This window comes from Cyprinodon variegatus, unplaced genomic scaffold, assembly GCF_000732505.1.
Source record: "Cyprinodon variegatus isolate N-32 unplaced genomic scaffold, C_variegatus-1.0 Scaffold9, whole genome shotgun sequence".
NCBI classification, from domain to species: Eukaryota; Metazoa; Chordata; class Actinopteri; order Cyprinodontiformes; family Cyprinodontidae; genus Cyprinodon; species Cyprinodon variegatus.
Window position 1 is genome coordinate 1,464,701 of NW_015150462.1, and position 24,009 is coordinate 1,488,709.

General features: G+C 38.0%; 1 protein-coding gene and 1 long non-coding RNA gene across 3 annotated transcripts in view; one reads left to right on the forward strand and one right to left on the reverse strand.

Annotated features, from left to right (window-relative positions):
* Window positions 1-24,009, forward strand: part of LOC107087214 (collagen alpha-1(XXVIII) chain-like) — a 54,352-nt gene that overhangs the window by 25,162 nt on the left and 5,181 nt on the right. For both annotated transcript variants that reach the window (XM_015378662.1, XM_015378670.1), the window contains exons 15-32: window positions 2,576-2,644; window positions 3,268-3,336; window positions 3,673-3,741; window positions 3,903-3,971; window positions 5,417-5,488; window positions 5,571-5,639; window positions 6,227-6,298; window positions 6,389-6,457; window positions 11,802-11,870; window positions 12,220-12,288; window positions 12,676-12,744; window positions 14,234-14,302; window positions 20,202-20,270; window positions 20,383-20,451; window positions 20,542-20,622; window positions 20,740-20,775; window positions 20,860-20,896; window positions 21,049-21,606. In XM_015378662.1, the coding sequence (XP_015234148.1) occupies window positions 2,576-2,644; window positions 3,268-3,336; window positions 3,673-3,741; window positions 3,903-3,971; window positions 5,417-5,488; window positions 5,571-5,639; window positions 6,227-6,298; window positions 6,389-6,457; window positions 11,802-11,870; window positions 12,220-12,288; window positions 12,676-12,744; window positions 14,234-14,302; window positions 20,202-20,270; window positions 20,383-20,451; window positions 20,542-20,622; window positions 20,740-20,775; window positions 20,860-20,896; window positions 21,049-21,606 (1,684 nt within the window). The remainder of the gene's footprint in view (window positions 1-2,575; window positions 2,645-3,267; window positions 3,337-3,672; window positions 3,742-3,902; window positions 3,972-5,416; window positions 5,489-5,570; window positions 5,640-6,226; window positions 6,299-6,388; window positions 6,458-11,801; window positions 11,871-12,219; window positions 12,289-12,675; window positions 12,745-14,233; window positions 14,303-20,201; window positions 20,271-20,382; window positions 20,452-20,541; window positions 20,623-20,739; window positions 20,776-20,859; window positions 20,897-21,048; window positions 21,607-24,009) is intronic.
* Window positions 16,356-24,009, reverse strand: part of LOC107087227 — a 13,294-nt gene continuing 5,640 nt past the window's right edge. Inside the window, exons 2-3 of the long non-coding RNA XR_001481338.1 lie at window positions 22,354-22,356; window positions 16,356-16,366 (exon numbers count right to left, since the gene is read on the reverse strand). This is a non-coding gene — a long non-coding RNA (uncharacterized LOC107087227). The remainder of the gene's footprint in view (window positions 16,367-22,353; window positions 22,357-24,009) is intronic.

Genomic DNA, 24,009 nt, shown 5'->3' on the forward strand with positions numbered 1-24,009 from the left:
TGAAGAACAGAAGCTAGGGACAGGAGATGGAGGCTCCAACTTGCTGTTTTGGAATCGAGCTGTTGTCTAAACTTGCTAATTGAAGCGACTAATTAGGCGTTGGGATTTGTTTAGGGGCCGTCCTTTTCTCACTTACTAAGTTTGATGGGTCAGTTTAAAGGACTAATAAGTTGGAAATTTACTGTAAAGTTAATCAAATACTTTCATTTGTAAACCACAAAGGAAGTAAAATTCCCTATAAATGGGTCCTCTCCATCAACAATGTTGTAGACTGTGTCCTTTCGTCCGCCCTAACCCCTGCAGAGAGCCTTATATTGCGGTCATGCCATTTTATATAAGTGTCCGAATGTCCTGTGTTTGAATTTTGAATGTCAATTTCCCACCAAAATTTCCCACAATGCACCTTGAAAAGTAGTGGCCATTGTCCCTACCTGATCCGTCCCGGAAGCACGATTCATCCTGCGCATGCGCGAACACATGTACATCCAGGTGTCCATAAATAATGTAATTATAGTACTAAAACTACTTATTTTTATCCTTTACTCACTAAAGAATGCTAATGCACATCAACAAAAAATGATTTTTGTGAGAGAATTTTTATGCTTTTTAGATTTTTTTCGTTAAACTGCTTCTCTGACGTCATCAGACATGCTGAAAGCAGTCTTGCAAAATATGATGTTTATCTGCACTTTATTTGTTTCTTTCTTTAGATTACGCACTATAACATAAGGTTAAAACAAAACAAAAACATAACATAAAACTCAAAAAGACTAGATTTATGTTTAAATCCAAAACCACCGGAAAAGGCGTAGGATCCCATTTCCGGAGGAGATCGGGTAGAGATGAGTGGTAAAACAGAAAGGATTATAAGGCATTTATTTACCCAGAAAATACATTATTAACCTTTAACACATAATATTTTAGTACGTTCACTATTTTTGGGAAGAGAAAATTTCATTTAGGTATTTTTAACAAAATCAAGCTGATGGCGCATGCACAGAACAGATCGTGCTTCGGGGGATGGATCGGGTAGTGACAGTCATCCATGGTCACTAGATGAGCAGATTCATACCAGAATGGTTTGTAAGAGCCCTCCTTGCAAAGCATCATGGGATTCATTTTGGTGGCAAGAAAAAACAAACATAGCGCAGACCAACGAGGAGAGAAAAGTAGCAGTGTATTCTCATTATCAGTTCGTATGAAATCGTACGAAAAGTTATGCACAGTAATTTCGTACGTTTTTGACGTTTTTTTTCGTCGCATTTCGTCTTATTTTTATGTCTTGTCTCGAGACAAGATATCCTTACGCATGCGCATCTTACGCACCATTCAATAACATAGAATTTAACATACAATTAACCCTAACCCTGACCCTAAGATACAAAAAAGCAAGCAACTTAGTTAGAAACCTGAAGAAGTAATTACTGCACTGTTTTTCCCAGTTTTACGTCCGTCCGCGGATCTGCTTTTTTCGTCTGTCTGGCTGCGCATGCGCACTGATCTGTTTTTTCGAGGAAAAACATCAAAAACGTACGAAATACTGTGCATAACTTTTCGTACGATTTCATTCGAACTGATAATGAGAATATGTTGAAAGTAGTGATCATCGATCTGAACGGTCAGTTAACTAAGTTCACTATAAAGTCCAATATTTAGTCCCCGCTCTAAAAATATGTGTGCTGTTCCCATTTAAAACCGTAGGTGCCAATTATACACATTACTATTTCATTGTAAAACCATTGCTTTTACCATGAAATGTTTAAGGTTATATTAAATCATTAAAACATATCGAATTAATAAATTGTATATTTAATTATTCAATAGTGCATTCATTTTTTTAAATTAATTTACATAGATTGATTTCATTGTATATTTGTTTGTCTGATTTTGGCCCTTTTAGGCCCCCATACAGACAGCAAAGACAAATCTCAATCAAACCAAGATGCCTTTCCTCGAATGAGATTTTACTGCAATAAATTTAATCAAAAGAACCCGATAAAGGATATTGATATTCACCTCTTGGTTTATTATGGCTCTTTGTAAACAGAGGAATATGAATTTTATACTTTTAATTCACTAATACACAGAAGCTGATAGTTTTCGCTTTATCTGCATTACATCTTAATTGAACTGGGCTTTTCCATATGGGAATTTCTTTGGCTGAATAAAGTGGTATTGACCTCAGTATCTTTGGGTTTAAAAAAGGTGTGTTGTTTAGTCCCTTAGGGTGGCTGATGAATTAAAATGTTAATTTATTTGTGTTTTGTTGATGAGTCTGTTTTCTTTTTAAGGAAACAGAAAACATAAACCATCTAACCAGGAATATTTTAGAAAGCTTTTCCCGGCTTTTGAGCCCATGTATCATGTCGCCCTATATGCTGTATGTGAATATTACTTCACGGTGGGTAATAAAAGTATGCTTTTATGTGTTTGAGTGCTGCTCTTCTCAAAGTAGCCGGGAAATACTTTTTTACTTTCACTGATATGGGGCATACGCTGTTGCTTTGCCATTCCTGTGAGCACATCTAATATTTCAAAAGTCAAAATGCAATAACTTTTCTGCCCGCCTTCACAGGGCGAGCGAGGCATAGAGGGGCCACGGGGGCCCAGAGGACAACCGGGCCCAGGAATCAAAGGAGACAAGGTAGAGTACAGAGAGGCCATAAATGAGGCACCTCGCTGAAAAGACTTTATAAAAGCAGAGAAAGCTAGAAAGCTAGAGCCCTGTTGTGAATAGGCCAAAAGCACCGATAAATGCACCGAGCATGGTGTTATATAGGAGGTTACAGTCTACAGGGTATGAATTGAGGTTAAAGCTTGAATGGTGTAGGAGGACTGCAGTTTAATGGTTTGGCTTGGTTGTATGTGGGAACATTAACACTCTACCGATGCCTTTAGACATCAATGTAAAGGAGAGGTTTTTATTTATCAGAATGTGCTGCAGATCTTTTAAAACCATCTGGATTATTTTGACTCACAGATATATGAGTTTGAAATATTGAATAAATTTACTAAAAAGAATTCCTTTTTAGCATTTATATGACCTGAAAACATTTTTGTTTTAAGCCATCCATAGATACATTTGGATAAACTACAATCGTATCTCATGTAGCTGATTGGCTAAGTCTGAATGTGTAGAGAAAAAACAAAGATAAGCACTCTCCAAAATAATAAATCTTAAAGAAATACTACTGAAACTGAAGTGTGATGCACTGTTAAATTATGAGCACATATTCCATGTTAAAACTTCATACCTCCTCCTTATAGGGGGACTTTGGCCCTCCAGGTTTTCCAGGGCCCCTTGGCCTCCCAGGTTTAGGGATCCAAGGAGAAAAGGTATGTAGCTGCTTGGTAAACTATTTTTGCCATTTTTTTTCCTAATGTTGATTATTAAGAGTTATTTTGATTTTATTTGATTCTTTCTTTGACAATATGTACTTTTTCAACTGTTTTTGACTCACCTCTACTGATATGCAAAAGAGAGCCTTACATTTTCTGAAATAATTAAAACTAGGATTAATGCAGTGCTGAGAGAGAGGTATAAATATAAGATTATTTGAGAATATTCAATATGTTTAATAAGATATTGATGAAGATTTTTGTTTGTTGAAAACAATGTAGGGAAATAAAACTGAGGGGGTAGAAGTAATTGATTGTTTCCCTTTCTTTTAGGGAACAGTGGGTCCACGGGGGCCACCAGGAATAAGAGGTCCACCAGGAGAGGGTTTTCCAGGACCCAAGGTTTGTCCTGACAAAATCTAACTAAATACGTTAAATTCACACGTTCATTTTGCATGGCCTGTGAGAGAGATACCATGGCTTGAGAACCTTTGCATTATTTAAAAAATTAACCAATAACTGTCTGTAAGTTCTAGCAATGAATGTAACATTGTCTCAAACAGGGGGACCAAGGGTTGCCTGGTGAAGTTGGAGCTCCAGGAGAAAGAGGGGCTGGTGAGCCTGGTGCAAAGGTGTGTTTTTTATTTTTTTATATGAATTTAAAAACCCACTTTAACAACAATAATTTCAGGTCCCTTTCACACTTGGTCAAGATCACTCTACATTATTCTGCATCATCTTTCAAACGTTGCTGGTTAATAGCAGATTTAGAAATTCCTGTTTTAGTATACAACAGATTTAAACACTATTGCACTTTCCATATATCAAATATGCTTTTCTGCACTATTTATTACAATGTGAGGATATTTCATGGATATTGAACTTTTCCCACCAGTCTGCTGAATAAGTATAAACTAATTTGGAATAAATAGAGTATTTATTCACCTTAAACATCAGTTTTGATCTTGCTCTGTTAGAGGAAATAACTGTAATTCCAGCTGCCTTTTAGCAGCGTTTTGTGATGCTGCTAAAATGCAGGGAGAGAGCGAGAAAGAGATGAGGGGGGTAGTGACAGGTATATATTTATAAGCTATGCTTTCCTATGTGTGGGAATCTGTGACTTATTTGCCAATATTATATATATTGAAGCAAAATGTGTGAGATTCCTCTGATTACTCTGAAAGCCTGTTATACAGATGCTCTGAAACATAGTTGTTTCAATAGAACAATGGAAAATTGGAATTTAAACTCCATAAGCTACTTTTTATCACTTTGCTCATCTTCCTTCAGCCTAATAAAAATGCCTCTCTTGACAGTATAAAAAAAACTTCTCTCCACCTTATATGTGCAATATGGAGGTGTATGCACTGTCAAGTGTTCCAGTTAAGCAGTGTATGTGGCACAAGGGGGTGCCAAAGTGATAAGGGAAAAAAGTCTCAACAAACACACCTAAACTTGTCTCACTATCTTTGCAGGGCCTTTCCATTGATTTCTGTTAATATCTACACCCTAACCTTAACCCATACCCTAAACCTAACCATTACGGGCTCACACCTAACGCCTAACCTAACCTCAATTCATACCTTAGTCCAAAAAACAGCAATTCCCCTTATGGGGTTTAGGCATTGGGCCTTACAAGGAAAAGTCGGTCCCCACAATCGGCTATTGTTTCCAGAAAACGGGCCCCACAGTAGTTGGTAAGCAGCTGCCTTCTGTAACCATAAGTAACTTCTCTAATCTGAGTAAGATTACAATTTCTATCAAAATCTGTTGTCACGTCTCATGGTTATTTAATACATATACAGTATGTTATGAAGTGTTATTTAAAGAGTTTGTCCCGAGTTATCTCTTTTCAGGAAAAAAGAACCGGAGAGAGAAAGCTTCAAGGTGTAAACACAGAGCTTTCCTTTAACATAATGATTTATAATGAAGAACAATGTAGGAGATGCTCCAAGATTATCACCATCTACATTTTAAATGATTTCTCATATTATAGTCTGGTCATTGTGTTGTGTGAATCAGGCCTGAGCTTAATAAGCTGGTAAAGTCTGCAGTTGATACTTTAACTTTTCTGCAGGGTGAGCCAGGATCAGCAGGACTGTCAGGTTTGCCTGGGCTTCCTGGAGAGGATGGCGCTCCAGGACAAAAGGTAGCAAAAGGAAGACTTTTCTGTATATTTCATAACAGCTAATGAAAGGGAAGTGTGTTGAATGACAGAGTTTTGGCTTCAGGGCGAGCCGGGAGCTGTCGGTCTGCGAGGTCCAGAAGGTGCACCTGGGATTGGCACTCAGGGGGAAAAGGTACTTAATTTTCTTTTCATTGCTTTTTATCTCTTCCCATGTGATGTGATTTCCTGTTTAGAAGGGGTGACTTTATCTGGCTTTATATTTGCTATATGAAATAAAAAATCAACACATTTCCCTTTGTCCAATGGGTTCTTCTGACTACTTTTATGGCCACTTCTTTCTAAATCCTTGCTGTGACCTTTGTATTAATGTATAAATACACAACCTTTTATTAAAGTTGTTATATTAAACAGTCTTTGTTGTTCTGTATCTACATTATTAAATTAAGAGTTAGTCTTATGCTACGTTCAAACCTAACGCGATTGAAGCAGCAGAAGCAGCTGGTTTACATTTACGGTTGATGCGCATCAAGGCGCATCAAAAGGTCTTGCAGTACGTCTAGAGCTGCAGGAGCAACGCATCTTTACGCATCTGAGCAGCTAAGGGGCGGGACACACTTCACAAGCAACAGATGCTGGAGTTAGAAAATGTATCGAAGAATCAAAAATGAACCTGCAGGATTCTTTTTGCTGCTCAAATCGTGTTTGGTGTGAACGTAGCAGCTGTCACATAGATAACATATCTCCAATCCTGCCTATCAGGGTGACCAAGGCCAAAGGGGAATAAGAGGACTGACAGGCCCACCTGGAATTGCTGGACCCTCTGGGCCAAAGGTAAAAATCTCTGAATGCATAAATGGGTAAAACCATGAACAGCCTATTATTGTATTAATGCATACTGATAATGGTTTAATTTTTAACCAGGGAGAACCCGGGACGCAGGGAAGGCCTGGTTCCGCTGGCCCACCAGGACGTTTCATTACTGGACCTAAGGTATGCGCTCTCAGTTCTCACAGTGAAAAAAAAAAACCCACACTTGCTTCCTGCATGTTTTCAAGTTTGTTTTCAGGTGATAATTATTTCTCACTTAATTTTCAGTGAAAGCAATTATCACTTTTTTTCAACAAAGACATCATTTTAGCTCGGCTGGGATCAAAATATTTTATTCACTCAAGATAAATTCCTGTTCCTGCAGCATGCATATAGGGAAAGAACTTTATACAATAATAATAAAAAGCAAGAAAGCGAAGGTAAAGTTCATGGTTAGCAAAAGACTAACACGGATATTGTGAAAAGAAGTTAATTAAATGCTAAAATGGGTTAGCCATGGCAGAAGGAAATCGGTCCATTGCATTCATGATACTGGCTATTATACAGTAAATCTGCACATTTAACTGCTGCTTCAAGTGCATTGAAAATATTCTTCTGGCTATTAGCTCCAAAAACCTTGTATCTCATTGCTAATGTTTAAAATGAGTATTTGAATGAACCTGAGTTCATAATGGTGGGGAAAAAAGTATTTTATCCTTTAAGGTTTTCACATTCTCTTTCTTATTCTCACTGAATTTATGGGATGAGAAGAAAATTGAATTTGTTTTTTGGGAGTTTTATTAAATGGGTTTAGGAATTGTTAAGGCAGGTTAGGTCTTTAGTCCAGAGTGATTCAATGATAAGGACACTGAAGTTTAATTTTGTTTTTCCCTCCATGCAATCAGCACCTCAGAGATAATCTTACAGTAAGACTGTTTTTCAATTCCTGTATAACTTGGTTCCAGTTTGATCCAAAGCAGGAAACTGTTCACTGAAACAGAACCCTGATCTTCACACTTAGAGCATCTCCTCTGACCAGAACAGCAGCTGATCTGAGTTTACGAGTCAGTAAAACTAAAGTTGAACTGAGGACCCAAACATCCTTTTTTTTCCTCAACCAACAGCCTGATTCTAGAGGTGTAAAATTGTAAAAGTTAAACCTTAATGTTCTTCACCTCTTATTTGTAAAAGTACATTGAATCATTTATGAAATTTCGATACATACTGCTTTTCAACAGGGATTAAGCAGCTTAGCAGTGAAAATGAACAGTAGTGATCAAAATGTAAAAACAGTGTAGGAGAGACATGGCTCAAACAGGCATGATGTGGAAGGTTTAGAGCAGTGCAAGAAATAAATAAATAGATATGGTGCAAAATGCAGTAGAAACGCAGAGTTGAATTCAATTTAAATGGATTTGAAGATTTGCCATGTAATGCAAGGATGATGTTTACAGTGTGATGCAGAGTCTCGATTTCTGACTTGATTAGAGTTTTAAAGTGCTAGTATTTATTTTTCCATTTCTCTGATTTCATTTAATGTAAATTAATTCTACCACTGATATTAGTATGAAGGAATAATTAATGCTATTCTTGATTGATTCAGTGTGATCTAAATAAAAAAAAAGTATAATAAGCCAAAAAAAAAAAAAATCAGGACAGATTTTTGACAATTTCTAAATATATAATAATACATACCACAAAGCCCATGTCAAGAATTGATTGTCCTTTCCACATGAAGAGAGTCTGACATAGAATTATAAAGCAAATTCTGAATCTCTAATGAGAGCTCTTGATTGCAGACTTGATTGCATTGTTAAAGATCACCTTCATATCTGAACTGGAGTTATAGAAGTTTTCTGTGATCTTTCCAACCCACTGGGCTACATGCTGTACATGTTTTAAAAATGGGACAGAGAGATCCAAGGTGAGACAGACAGTGGGAAAGTTCAAAACGTTTATTAAAACAAAATGCTCAGCTGATGTGGATTTGCGGAACGCAGTGGGTGCAGTGGGGGGGGTGTGGTACCGCCCAATCACTGACACTGGAAGGAGAAACGCAGGTATGTGACCACAGTCATCTGACGGGAGATGATTATCTGGGTGAGTCACTTACCTGGTTTAACAGTTCAGTCCATCCTCTCTGAGGAAGGCAGCATCCAGCCGATGGACTGCCAAACGAGAGCGGCCAGAATGTCCACGATGCAGCAACCTCAATGAGCAAGCAGGAGTCTGATCCAGGGCCGATCATACGGGAACAGTTCTGGAATCCAGGAGTCCACAGACTGGTCAGGGGTTCCGATTAGCACAGGAACAGACAGATCCAGGGTTCCAGGAACCAACAGTGCGTGAAGGGAGGTTCAGAGTTCCATGCAGCGTGCAACCAGCTCAGACAGAAATGCACAGATGCAGACAGACAGGCTTAGTTGTTGAGGGACAGAGACAAGACATGATGACAGGAAAACTGCAGGAACTTTAAACTGTACTCTACCTAGGAGCCAGGACACGATCAGGAGACAAGACAAACACCAAGACCCTCTCAACCCACTGGCCTCCAGGGACGAGGACATGAACCTTGGACTAAACTAAAACTAACAGAACAAACATACAACATACATCAAACAATGATCTGGCCCTGATAGCTGGGATGAGCCTAATATCAAGAAACAGACACAGGTGGATAAGATGAGGAATGATTGAGAACCGGGCAGAGTTAGGCAGGTGAATTAAGTGAACAATTAAGGACAGCTATCAGGGCAGATCATGACGCCTTTCCTGGTTTTAGGCCCATTCCTCTTTACAGGGCTTCCTGTTTTGTAGCCCAGCTTGCTTCATATATTTATATTATCTGTCTATTTTGTAGCCCAAGCTTTAACAGTCTAACAGCCTGAGATGATGCAGTAGTATTTCCACCTTTGCTTATGATGCCATCGATGTGAAGGGCATCACTCCCTCTTGACCATGATACTGGCACCTCCGTAGTTCAAGGTTAGCATGCTTCTTTAGGTTGCTAGGTGTATCTCTTTTCCTCTGAATATAACAATCGCTATTCAGTTTTAGTTTAATCAGAGACATGTGGTTCCTCCTCTGGTGTAGCCTATTGGCTGTTTGATTTTGTTCTCCCCATGATGACATGCAAGGAAGCAATGCGCTTAAGTTGTTGCCAAAAAAAACAAAAACACCCAAGGACCTTTAAGTCACATTATGTGAATTAATCCTGCAGAGATCTTGTAAAGCTCTGATATCATAATCCAGGTTTTCTATATTGTTTAGCAACATGAAAATGTGTGTTAACCCATCAAATTAAGGAAAATTGACATTATTCAGCCGTTTAGCAAATAAAAAGCACATTTTATATCCTATCTGATCTAAAGATGGAGACATTTAGAAGTGAGAAAAAAAAACATTGAGATTAATTTGACATGTGTATTGTCTATTAAGTACGTTAGTAAATCTGCTGAACTGTAATCCCAGATTGATGGTTCTTGTTCTAGTTTACCTGGAGTACTCTAAGATGACCACAAGGGAGAGCTAATGAGGTTCTGTGACCATGACCATTGCTGAGTGTTCCTTCAAATAATTAGTTAACATTAAGTTAAGTTAGATAACATGATAAGTAATCTTAATGTGCTTTAAGAACATAAAATAATTACTTTTTGTTACGTTTATATTCCTCCATATTTGGTTCACTTCCCCTCTCATGCAGCCTGTGGTTAGAAATGTGGGAGACAGGAATATTTTAATTGCAGAGAAGCTAATGAGATAGGTGCGCCTGGCTGAGCAGTCTTGAAATGTCCTGATGTCATAGTTAATTTGTTCAAGTTGGTGAAATCAGTAGCTGGGAACAGGAGGTTTCTTCGCAATATTCGTGGAAAAATTGATAAAATTGCCAATATTAAAGATTTAGAGAGGCTTTAATTTTGAAATTCAACATCAGACCTTGATGAAATCTGTTGTGAAGCATCTAGGGATGTCCTACTGTCACTCTGAAGTGGAATCAGCAACTGAAAAAGGGAGTTTCTTAGCAATGTTCATGGTAACTTAGATAAAAGTGACTAATTTAGCAGATTATGAGAGGCTTTAATTTTGAAATTCCTCATTATATCTTAATGATATTTGTCAAGCAGATACTACCAGTGTTCTACTGTCACCCTGATCTGAAATCAGGAACTGAAAACTGGGAGTTTTTTAGCAATCGTCACAGAAACAGAAAACAAAATCAGTAACTGGAAATAAAGTTTTGGTTTAGCAATATAAAATTGAAACTTAAAATTAAGTGCATAAATTAACTGTGTAAAGCGGAAACTATATATTTCTCATATATCCATATTCACAAGAGCACTTAATAAATTATTTATTGGAGCAGAGAGGTGTAAATTATATCTAATTGAAGTTAAGAAACGTTAACTTGTCAATTTTATTTTGAAAGGTCTAAACAAGTGTTGCTACCATATTTCATAGTATATGGGTGACCAATAAAAAGCCAATCCTCATTGGCTTTTTATTTTTGCATCACTTTAATCATATAACAGATGTACTGAGAGAATGTATTAAAGTTAAAATAAAGGTAAATAAAGTGAAATCAATACAAACTGGACCATCACTAATGCAAAAATATTTTTATAATGTGAGGAAAAACTGTTTTAGAGTGACTAACATACAGAGATGGGAAGTAACGAAGTACAAATACTTCGTTACTGTACTCAAGTAGATTTTTCTGATATTTTTACTTTACTTTACTACTTATTTTTATGGCGACTTTTTACTTCTACTCCTTACATTTTTACACAAATATCTGTACTTTCTACTCCTTACATTTTAAAAAATTGGCTCGTTACTTTAGTTTTGAATCATTTCAATGGAGTTACCGTTATTATTTTTCACGTCATCAATACCAAATTCAATCTAATTGGATGGGAATCTACGTTGCATTTGACGCACCACTACAAGATGAATCGACAGATTCGGCGGTATTCATTGGCGGCAAATCATTGCAGCTTGGTGGCGGTGGCGTTAGCATAGTAGCATGGACGACGAGATAATTGAAAATGAACACAACGGAGATCTAGTCCTATTGGCAGACATCCATTTAAAATGTAGGCAACGGCATGAAAAAAGTGGTTTCTACTTTTACTTTTATACTTTAAGTAAATTTACAAGCCTGTACTTTGTTACTTTTACTTGAGTAAAGAAGTTTAATCAGTACTTCCACTTTTACCAGAGTATTTTTTAACACAAGTACCTGTACTCTTACTCAAATACAGAAAGTGAGTACTTTTGCCATCTCTGCTGACATACAACAAACATTTATAAAATGTGTGGCTTGACTGAACATTTTTTGCTTTTTTGAGTATAAGAGCTGCTTATATTTCCTGCTAAAACAATGACGGGTATTTTGGTTGAGTTTAGTTTTTTACTCAGTCTTATAGCGTGATCCGGACCCTGACCTCTAGTTAAAACATCTAAACATGTAGCTGCGTGTGTGTGTTACTTAAATCAGAAATACTGATGCTATGAAACCTTATTGTAGGGCGATCCTGGTCCAAGTGGTCCTCCTGGTCCAATCGGGGAGACTGGATATGGACTTCCTGGCCCGAAGGTAACAGAAAAATTTCCTTGTGCTAAAATCCAATCATGATACTTTTACTGGTATGGGGAAAGTTCTAATGAACTGAGTTGAACTTTAAACAAACAAGGCCTCAGATGTCCTGACCAAACCATTTTCTTCGGAAAATCAATTACCAGCTTGCACTTATGGGAGGCAGACTGGGCTGCACATGTTTGCACCGTGCAGAGCTTCCCTTGGCAAGAGCTGAGAGCGTATCATAATGAGGAAATTGAAGAAAACTTCACATCTTGTTGTTCTTATCCTTGTTCCAAATGTTTGGCTTTTCTTAACATTGTTTGCATAAAATCTTTTTAACTTTATACTTCTTGTTCTGTCATAGGGGGATAGAGGTGATCCAGGCCCTGCAGGTCCATTTGGTCCTAAAGGAGATGGCTTTCCCGGTCCCATGGTAAAAAATATCAATTTAATTCTTTACATAAGCACCATTTATCACATATTACACTCTTTTCTTCATTATCTGTCTCATATTTTCCAGTTTATGTTCATCGGTTCCATCTGTCCATCCATCTGTTAGACATTTATTACCCAAAAGTAGCAGAAGAAGTCCTGTTTATTCCTGCAGCTAACAGAGACAAAAAAAGGACTAGATTTACAGGCTTACAGGAGCAGATTCTTATTTTGAAAAACATTTTCCCAAATGGATAAATGAAGTTTAGGGACGTGAGGATGTTGCAATTGACTAGAAGATGATAATTATGTTGAGAAAAATAAAACTAGCGAGTATGCCTAGAGATGCTGCATAATCCTCTATTGAATGATGGTTTGTGTTGTTTAGGGTCCTCCTGGCCTGCCTGGGTTTCCTGGAGAACCCGGGTCGGAGGGTGTGGGCATCCCAGGACCAAAGGTGAGAACACGTCTGAACTAGATAGACATTAAATAAGAGAGAAACCAAGATTCTGATGTTGTTGGTGACCCCTGAAGGCTAGACACAAAATTACATTCAAGTGAACTTTTTTTTTTTACACGATGTATGAAGAAAAAAAAGCTCTTTTCTTCAACATTAGGCTGGAAACAGTCCCAATACATGACAGCAAGAGCATAGTGATGTTATTTCAACCTGGAGAGACTCACAGATAAAAGTCCAAATTAGAGAATATTCAATTCATTAATATATGTAACACAATCATATTCCTCGAGATATTTCTATCTAAGGAAAACCAGCTGATTGTGAGGACTCATTGACTCTCTACAATCCCTTGCACTGAGCATGCATGTAGCGAAGGTGGAGAGGAAAACTCAGTTTTAACAGGAACAAACCTTCAGTAAAACCATGCTTAGTATGAGCAGCCATGCAGAGGCAGATAAAGACGAACAAAATAAGTTATTTGGTGCTCGGGCCCCGGCAGAAGACTTTGATGCTGTGAATCGACATATGCTTAGATGAGTACCCAAGAAAATGATTAGAGTTGTAGTCTTCCCTGGGTCCGGGACACTTAAGCCTAATTTCTTCCTTCTATCACTGGAGTTAGCACAGTATATGATCCTCACCAGATTAGGCCCAGATCGTTTGAGGAACTTCCTCTTGAACGATGTTTGATCCTTTCTCTCGGTTCATTGCGGTAAACTTGACCAGAACTGGTCAATATTTCAAATCCTTTTGATGAGAAGCAACCCTGACATAAAAATTCTCTTTTTCCTTTTGTACAAATGAATTACCTGAAAGATCAGAGAGCATAATTTACCTCAGAACCAGTCCTTTGCAAGCTCTTCTCTGGTGGTAGAATAGTTACCTACACATTAGAAAGATATAATGGTGCAAATAATATTTGTACAAATTGATAATTAAAGGAATTTGGTTCATTCTGAATCTCAGGTTCAGTTGTAGCTGGACTTTAAACAGTTCAGACACCAATTTAAGTTGAATTTGGCTTAATTTATTCTTCAGCAAACCAAACTATAGTAATGGGCTTGCTTGAATGAATGAAATTATCAATATAATGATCCAAACTGCAAAAGCACAAATTATCAATGAATAAAAAACAGCCTTCACCTAAAGATCCAGTTTATGATTCAATTCAGCTCATTGTAAAGAAAAACCCTGGTTCAAATGGAAAAAAAACATGAGTATATCATCGCTCTGATTTTGTGAATGCTGTTCCATTTTTAAATATGTTTTATAAAAAGGTTAAATGGGTTCATACAAGTCCCATTGTATCCTAAATAAAATGACCTCTAAAGCTGCAAAGCTGCTGGCAACAGAATGTTATGATTTTGATTACGTCTAATTCTAAGATTAAAATATTTTTACTGAGAGCTTGAATTGGTTTTCTCAGTAAATGTATGTAGTTTTTTTTTTTTTTACTGACCATCTTGTTTGTTCTGCAACTTTTCAGGGGGATGTTGGATTCAGAGGGTTGCCTGGTTTACCTGGACCTCCAGGTGAAGGCGTCCAAGGTCCTCCGGTAAATTTAAAAAGCCTTTTCAATGTTTAGAGATTTTCATTTAAACTTCTTTTTAATTGAAAGCACAATGTGAACCTAAATCCTGCAAACCTGAATTGAAAGCAGGATTTGAAGATTTCTTTTGGATGTCTTTTTTCCACAAGCATTTATAAAACTTTTTCTATATTCTGTCAAAGCCCTTACCATGAACTTCAATATAATTGATTGGGTTGAATCACAAAAAGGGAAAATCATATGATTAAAACATATGCAAAAACAAATCTAAAACAGGCTGGAGTAAAATTTTATTGATTTATGGGTATTGCTGACATCCAGAGAACCTCTTTATACAGTAACTCTAAACGTAGTTATGCACTTCACAAATCAAGCATTTAGCCATGAAGAAGCCCTCCTATACAGAAATATTAGAGATGAACCCCAAAAGATCTGAAGCGCTGAAAGCTTTAAGACCTTCTGGGTTTTTTAGTTCTACAAACCAGCAGAGCTGAATGATGCACATTTCAGATTCTGGTTGGGTAAAAAAAAAAATAAATAACAGAAAACTTTCCCCAATTCCCTAAACCAGCTATGCTTTTTGTTGGTTGTGAAACTTGTCAAAACTTGTTAATTTGGAGCAAAATTCAGATAGATGCTCAGATGAAGCGTGGAGAGATTAATCTATTTAATAAACGACAAGCAAAGAAACAGAACACTGGCGTGTTATCAGGGGAATACAAATTAGTAAACACAGGTGAAGGAAATCTACTGTTTAGCTGAGGACTTTGAATGAGAAAGAAATGTTTAAAGGGGGGGGGGAGCACATGAGAAACTAAGAGAACCTGTCTAATCTATTCAATAATAAAGAAACGTCATACTAAAAGCAATAAAAATATAAAAGAGAAACTAGATAACACCTGGCAAAATGTAAGAAAAGAAAATAACTGCAAAAATAAGAGACATGGAAAGCCATTATGGAAAAAATCAGAACCTAAATCTTAACTTTTAGATCATGACAGAAATCTTTAAATCAAAAAATATGATTCTGACCTTGATGTTTTATACAATGATAAAAAAGAATTGAAGAAACAATTTTTAATCAGAGTATAATACCGAGTTAGTCAAACCCCTGGAATTATAATCTGGGCCATTTAATAGCAGATGTCAACAATGGGTAGTGAGGTTGCTTGAGGGCCCAAATGCAGAGGCAGAGGTGAGTTTTTGTAGTTTTAATGGAATTACTCAGTGCTCACAGGCAACTGAAGCAGGAATCCAAAAATCCAACATAACAAAATATGGAAAAAACCAGAAACTTCGAGACATCAGGGAAAACAAACATGAGTAGCCAGGAATAGACGTGGGAAAAATGAGGAACCAGTACTGAGGAACTACACAGGGAGAGTATTTATGGCTGAATGAACAAAGAAAGGACTAATAAGCTGATTGGGAGCAGGTGTGAACAGAGGCTTCTAGAAAGGAGCTAGGGAAAAGGAGAACAACAAAAGAAGGGAAACAGAGGACATAAAGAAAAACCTAAGAACTCAAATACATCCAGAAAGCACAACAAAATAGGAATTAAACCAATAAAACTAGAAAACATGGAGCAAAGTAAAACTGAATACTAAAAGAAAACTTAACAGAACCCAGACTGTGACAGATAAGGCTTAAATCAGCATCAGCTTTTCTTTAGGTGGTAATGAAATAAAAAACAGGTGAACTAACGGGGCAACAATAAGACAAGCCCTGAAACAGAAATGGTTCTGCAGATGGAGGACAGACCCAAAGGAGGTTCCACAGGGAATCCAACTCCATCATGATGACACTTCTATACATGCCATTGTCAGAAAGTTGGCTTGGTCTCCCAGAAATGTCTGAAGAGCATCAAGGAGATTCTGTAGACAGGGCTGTTGGAGGTTAGTCTTTCATCAGCAGGACTGTTTCCTTAAACGTCTCTGACTAAACTATTAGAAACAGACTTTGTAAAGTTGGTCCGAATAAGAAAAATAACATATTGCAGCATCCATGAAATGAGTCGGCTTTCTGATGGATAACAAAACTGTAAAGATCTGTTTTTGGTGAACTAAGTAACTTCAAGAATATGGTATAAAGGGTAGACCTGGGTAGTGCCCACTAACAGGTTAGCCTCTTTAAGTTTGGTCAGTTACCCAAATTAAGCTACACGACTTGTCAACAAGAACTGTCCAATTTCTGCAAGTAGAATAACTGTTGTTTTCTTTGTCTAAAATCTCCAAAAAAAGTAATTTTTGGTAAAACACTTAGACCAGCTTATGCCTGACATATGAAAGATCTGGCAACGCTGGCATATGTTGGATAACTTATGGGTATGTTTTGTATAAGTTATTAGCACACTGAAGCACGTTGGCACACGTCAACATACAGCAAGTACGTATACCAGCATATACCATAGGTCGGACATAAAGCTGGCCTTACAGTGTATGATTTTTTTTTTGTTGCCCTTTTCGGGAAGATTTTTCCAGTCGTGCGAGAATTTTTCAATCCGGCTGACTTTCAGCCTGATCATGCGTCATGCATCGTGTAGTATACAGGGGGTAGTGACGGGCGATCAGTCGCTCACGAAAACCTCCCGATCAGGAATCAGAAGGTCAGGAAAAAATTTCAAACACGTTTGAAAATTAGTCAGCCATCGTGGGCAAATCGCTAATTCTTCATTCGTCCTTTCAGAAGGAAACACAAAAGCATGGAAGGTAGTGCGAGTGAAATTGAATTGTTTATGTAAAATTGACAGACCGTAGTAGCCACGTTTGCTCAGTCATGTCTTTGTCCAAATACATCATCGCCTTGTCTTTTTAGGGCTTTCAGCACACAAAATTGCAAAAATTGCTAAGGCAGCGTGTTTCACTCTAGTGAGCTTCATATTCCTCTTCTTGGGCCTCCGGATAGACAAGTCCCAGTAGCGCCATCTCACTGTGGAGCTGAGTCCAACGTGGTTTTTACAGTATAGTTTGTACAGTGTGATCAGGTAGATCGTAGTGTCAGGCCGCACAGTGTGAGCATCGTGTGCCACTTGGAAAAACTGTATTACGCCCATTTCATAAGAATTCTAATCTTTTCTGGGGTCTCAATTTATCATTACCTATTTTACTGTACATTTCCTTCAGCGACCTAAAGTAGCCAAAAGGAGAAAGCAAGTATGCTGTCTGCATCGTGAGCTGTGAACTTTTAAACCCTGCGGTTTAATTGTACAGTGTGAACTGTAGCTGCGTGCAACGACTTAGAATATTGCATAGTGTATGCCCGGCTTAAGTGACAGGTAAGTTATCTGATTGTTGACATACTTTAGGTGTAAACTACTCATAAGTCGTGGTGTCTAGGTTATCCAAAACCTATGAGTAACTTAAGCTTAACTTATCAAGAACTTATCTCCAACACATATCAACGTATTTGATGTTCCAGACGACCGCTGAACGTGTTTCTAACTTACAGCCACTGTTTAATGGCGTATTGGCAGCATTTTGGTATGTACGTAACGGGGCTCAAAGGAGGAAACTGTCAGTTCTCCTCCAGGCTTCATCCGCATCATAGGGTGAGCGTGAAGGTGAGTGTGATGGATCCTCCCTGCGTTCACGCCCACAATCAACAAACTTCCTAGCAGACATGATGCTGAGTCTGCTGTGACTGCAAGCCCTCATATATTTTTTGGCGGGAGATAAACGGCAGCTAGGTAATTACCACGATTAAAGAAAGCTTTTTATGCAGGCATTGCTGCCCCCCCTCAGGACACTGGCTTGTGACATTTCATGGGCATTACACTGCCGTCTGTTATGCATAAGTTAGGCTGACGTTGGACATAAGTTCTGGACTCATTATGAATATGCTATATATACGCCCAAAATTGAAAAAATACATAGGAAGTTCAGCATATGCCAACGTTTTAGAAGATTCTGGGACATCAGGCATACACTGGCTAAATCGGGAAAGGTGTGACAGGGGCTTAAGGTGCAGAACGCAGTACTTGCCTTCAAGACTGAGAATGACTGTTTTCTACTTTTGGCTACTTTAGGTCGCTAAAGGAAATGTAAAATTATTAATGATAAATTGAGACCCCTGAAAAGATTAGAATTCTTATGAAACGGACACAATACAGTTTGTCCGAGTGGTATTCCCGTGTTGTGACGTCATCAGCAGGGGCAGTTCCCCGAGCAGGTTTGGTACCTACAGCGTCAGCTTCAGCACTAGTGTCCTGTTGTTTTTGCAGGTTCATTCAGAGCTCATGTTGTGCTACCTGCAACATTATTTAACATGAATTTCAACATATCTATGGATCAAAGCGTAGACATGCACAGGATGAACGATGGAAGACTTGCAGACTCAATTAGCTGTCATAATGAAAGCCTCAGATGTTTTGCTGCCGCAGTGAGTCTTGGACTCATCCTGGTCATTCCTCCTGTGCCAAAAGTAAGTAGGCTGTTCCTGGAAGATGAAGGATTTGACTCATCTCCATACTCCTCTAATGCAAATCCAGTAATAGATCTGTGGGATGTCATGTTTTGGTGCTTAAACCTCCGACTGACCGGGAACAAAGGAATACTCTGGTCAGGATGTGGGAGGAGATACAGCAGCATACATCATGCATATTACGCATGCATGCATCCACGCTAGGTTTCAAAAGAATTTATATTTATTGCTCAAGTAGAAGTATAAATTCTTCTGTTTGAAAATAATTCTGAGTCTTAAATTAAGCTTTTTACTCAGTAAAAGTGAAAAAGTACAATTTTTAAAACTACTTGAAGTATAAAAGTAAAAGTAATGCAGGATAAAATGTTAAGGAGAGAAGTTTTACTGCACTAGACGATTAAAGGAGCATTTTTCTACAATTCTGGATGATAAATTCCTTAGACTTAATTTTGTTATTTTCATAACTAATAGTGCTGTCAAATTTAGCTTTGCGTCATTTTGAAAAATGATTTATTTTAATATGTGGTGAACAACAAGTTGGTGCAGCACAGAGTTCAACCACAACGAAATGAATTGTGTAGATAAAACGAATTATTTTGATGGTTTAAATTTTTTTAAAATACCAACAGGCCATCACACGAATGTGTTTATATGATCAAATAATACATTTTTAAAATGTAAGGAGTAGAAAGTAAATATTGGCAAAAAAAAAAAGTAAGGAGTAGAAGTAAAAAGTTGTCCAGTAAAGTATAGATAGCCAAAATGTTTTGTAAATTGGACCAATGTGCCTCATTTTCGAAGTTTCCCTTCTTCTTTAACTCTGATCTCCTGTGAGATCAGTAAAGATCTCCATCACTTTGATTTCTTTTTTTCCAACTGAGATCTAATGTGTTATTCAAGTGCTCCTTTGATTTTTGTTGAACAGTGCATTATCACCCCTACAGCACTCTGAACAGTGTGAATCTCTTCAGACAGATGTGCTCTGAGGAACACTTGTCCTAACAAGCATTGATTAAACAACCTCCAGCACCCTGTATGTCCTCACAGACCCCGTCCTTGTTCCCTGTGGGCTCCAGACCAGTGTCTCTGCAGGTCGGAGCGCTTCCACAGTCATTTGCACTAAACAAGATTTAATTAGGAGCTCAGATGAAGTCCCAGACAGCAGAACAAAGTGAAGAAACACATCTCTTTGACAGATGTCAGGCCGTGTTCAAGCCGTGTTAACGATGATAGACATGACTCATGTTAGAGAAGACAGTTTTTATGTCTGGATAACTTTAAACAGCCCTCTATGACATTTAGCTCCACTTTAAGATGTGCTTACAAAGGTTAATTAGGTTGGCATTTAACATAAAACTTCCCTAAAATGTTCTTAAAGTATCACTATAGTTAGCTTTGGGCAGATGAGACAAAAGTGGTACTTTTTGAAAGGAAATAGTTGAGCATCACTTTATTTTACCGGGACTGATTGGGATTCTTTTTGCAGGGAAACCCTGGGAGGCCAGGTCCACCGGGCCAAATGGGACCACAGGGACTAGGAGTTCAAGGCCCCAAGGTAGGCTGTGGTTTAATGCACTCAAGAAGTATAATCATCAATTAACTCTAAGAGGTATTCAAATATATTCACGCAATTTATCTCTTAGTGAATGTTTTAACTCTTTGTTTAGGGTGAACAGGGCGCCCAGGGTGTGACAGGACCAAGGGGTTTACCTGGAGAGGGCTTTCCAGGAGAAAAAGTCAGTCATTAGGTCCTTCTGAACATTTCCCTCATTATTCTCACAAGTAAAATGTTGATTGCTGCTGTTTTGATGTTTTTTGTGCATCAGGGTGACAGAGGCTCATCTGGAGAAAGAGGACTAAAAGGATTTAAGGGAGAATTTGGGGATCCGGGAATGCCGGGACAGCCTGTGAGTGATAAGAAATTTGATTTAAGGGGTTTCCCAGGTCAGGATAGACGTGGAGAAAGGAAACGGATCATTTGATAGTTTTCTACCTGATAAGAGCTCAATGATTTTTCCCTTTAGGGGCTGCCGGGTGTAAAAGGGGAAGCAGGCCTCACTGTGAGTCCCACTTCATATTCTTTCGCATTACTTATTTAATGCGGTTATTCGTGAGCTCATGTTGTGATGACGTATTGATTTCAGAGAGAGGACATCATTCGAATGATCAAAGAGATCTGTGGTAAAGTATCCTCTGATCTTTCACTTGTCTGTATTAGATTAGCAGGACAAACGTAACAGGAGAGGGTTTGTTTTCCGTTTAGTCTTATCTGTAGATGGTTAGATCAGATTTCACTCACTGAAAGTGACACTTAGGCGATGATCTCATTCAAGGATGCGGGATCAAGTGCAAGGAGAGGCCGATGGAGCTGGTGTTTGTCATCGACAGCTCAGAGAGCGTGGGACCTGAGAACTTTGAGATCATCAAGAGATTTGTGACCACTCTGGTGGATCGGGTTACAGTAGGCCGCAATGCCACCAGGATTGGTCTGATAGTCTACAGCCTGGAAGTAAAGCTGGTTTTCAACTTGGCCCGCTACTCCAACAAAGAGGATATCAAGGAGGCCATCAGGAACATCCAATACATGGGCGAGGGCACCTATACCGGTACCGCCATCCGTAAAGCCACTCAGGAGGCCTTCTACAGCTCACGCCTGGGCGTCAGCAAGGTGGCTATCGTCATTACCGACGGGCAGACGGACAAACGGGAGCCTGTCAAGCTGGATTTGGCCGTCCGAGAAGCCCATGCTGCCAACATTGAGATGTTTGCTTTAGGGATCGTCAACAGTTCGGACCCAACTCAGTCCGAGTTCCTCCGAGAGCTCAACCTGATCGCCTCTGACCCAGACAGCGAGCACATGCTTCGTATCGATGACTTCAACACTTTGCCAGGTAAGAATAGATATAAAAACCAAAAGATTACATAAGCAATGTAAAGAAAAATACTAATTGAATTGCAAAATTATTTATATTTCTTTAGCTACCCAGGACTGTTTTACATTTTTCTCCCTCCATCTTACCATCAAATATATATGATATATTTATATTCTGTCTGTTTGTCTTCACTAACTTAAAATCCACCCTGCAAAAAAGTTTTTGGTTTAACATGACAATCATAAAAATATTAGTACATTGCATTAATTTCAGTGTCTTTATTGTGCTCAGTGGCCTGGCTAACTGCTATTAGCAATGCAAACCAGGAACCTTAAATTTGTTTGCTTTGTTTGCCAACATGAACATTTTCACTTATAAAAACAAAGAGATAGAAGTAAAAAACAAGCTGTGATCTTGAAATAGCAATAGTTGCCATGTCGGCTGCAGCCATTTTGAATTTCAATCTCTTTTTTTCTAACCTGGAACTAGGTCTGCAACGATTATTTGCAAATTGATTAATCTGTTGTTGTTTTTTTGATTAATCAATTAATAATCAGATAGTATTGGTTCTTAAAGAAGATTTTTTTACGTAATTAAACCAGGTGAAACTAATTTTTTTCCACCTGAGGGGTTCTGGATAGAGCATATTGGGAGATGAAAAATATTTTTTTTTATTTTAAATGCAAAATATTTATATATTTTTTATAATTCTGATATAATCACTGCTCTAATTGGGTTGTTCTGACAGCTAAAGGCATATTTTACAGTCTCTTTACTCCATTTAACAATTAATCGATTGCTAAATTAGTTGATGGTTATTTCAACAATCGATTCACCCAATTAGTTGTTTTAACCGTACCTGGAACCATAAAAGTTCTAAAAGCTTTATGAAAATCAAACAGAAGGCTAGCCTTTCAAAGTTTTCAAAGTTAAGATTAAGGTTAAGATAGGGGTACCATAACTTTTTTAAACTTTCATATGTTCATAACTAGTCTCTGCAGCCTCTGGTGTCTGCTCTGCTCTCGCATTCTTCATTCTCTCTCTTTTTCTTCTTTGATCAGAAGATTGAGAATTTTGAGGGCATGGCTTCCCATTGTTGTGTTCTTGTATTTTCAGTCTTCATTATAATACTCCTTGACTTTTTGAGACTGATGTTGGTTCTATATATACAGATGCTGGTGCTGCCCCCCTCTGGTTAAGGGAGGAACTGCTTTTTTCCAGCATATAATGTTAAATAATCCTTTAAAAAATTCCTGTATCTTGATTATGATCTGGATCCTCACCAAAATTTAATCTCTGCTAAAAAATTCATTCAAATCTGTTCATAACTTTTCAAGTAAACAAAAGAAAAACACAACCGAGGAAATAACCTCCTTGGCGGCGGTGATCATCTGTTTCACACAAATAGCCAATTTGTTATTGTTGCTGCAGAAATGGAAACAAATTGATGAGCTCTACATAGAGTATTTGAAGTAGCATTAATAAAAAAGTCCTTTCAGTTCATTAGTTTGAGTGTATCTAATAATGTAGAAAATGAGAGAGGCAAATTGGTAAAAGAAAAGGAATAAAAAAGAAGTGATTTCATGCAGACGGCCTTTATATCTGAGTGGTGAAGCAGATAGAGTAAATTTTCAGGCAGCATGACTTGATTGAAAGTGTACCGTTGTGGCTCAGTGAAGGGATCAGGTCTGCGGTTGGCTCAACTCTCCACGGCTGGCAGAGGTGAAAGATGGAAGCTGTGTTTGAGGAAGCATGAATGCACCAAGAGATCAGTGTTTTATGCTAAGGCTAACACAAACCCAAGCCATCCTCCTCTCAGATGGTCGCCTTCCAGGAGCTTTGGGCTATTTGTGGTCCTTTTTCATTGCTTGGTAGCTTTTTCTCAGCCAGCTGGCTGGTTTGCTGTAGAAACAGGCGGGGGAGGGGCAGAGCTGTGTTACTTGATTCTGCGTACAACAGCAAAAAACTGCAGTCACTCTGATACCTTCTCTGGCACTTAATTTCAATCGCTTTAGGGTGTATTAAAGTATTTGGACCTTCTACAGTTTACAAAAATATCAAGTGTAGATTTGTAGATAAAATTGTTCCAGAGAAGTTTATGCCGGTCTTTTCTTGTCTGTGTGTCAATCCGGCCCCAAGACCAGTCCTTTTGTATAAATAATCATTTCTACATGATTTAAGATATTTAGATGTAAAAATGTATACATTTCTCATGAAATTATTTGTTTTGTTTGGATATTCATATAGAAATCATCATAGATCCCAAATAATTCATTGTACATGGTGCCGCGTTGCTGCCCTGGCGCAATGTTCATCCGCATTCTCAGCGCACAAGAAAATCGAATGAATCTAATAAAATCCAACATAAACTGACCAAGTCCATAACAAATAACATTTAGAATCTGTAATGTTTTTAATCTG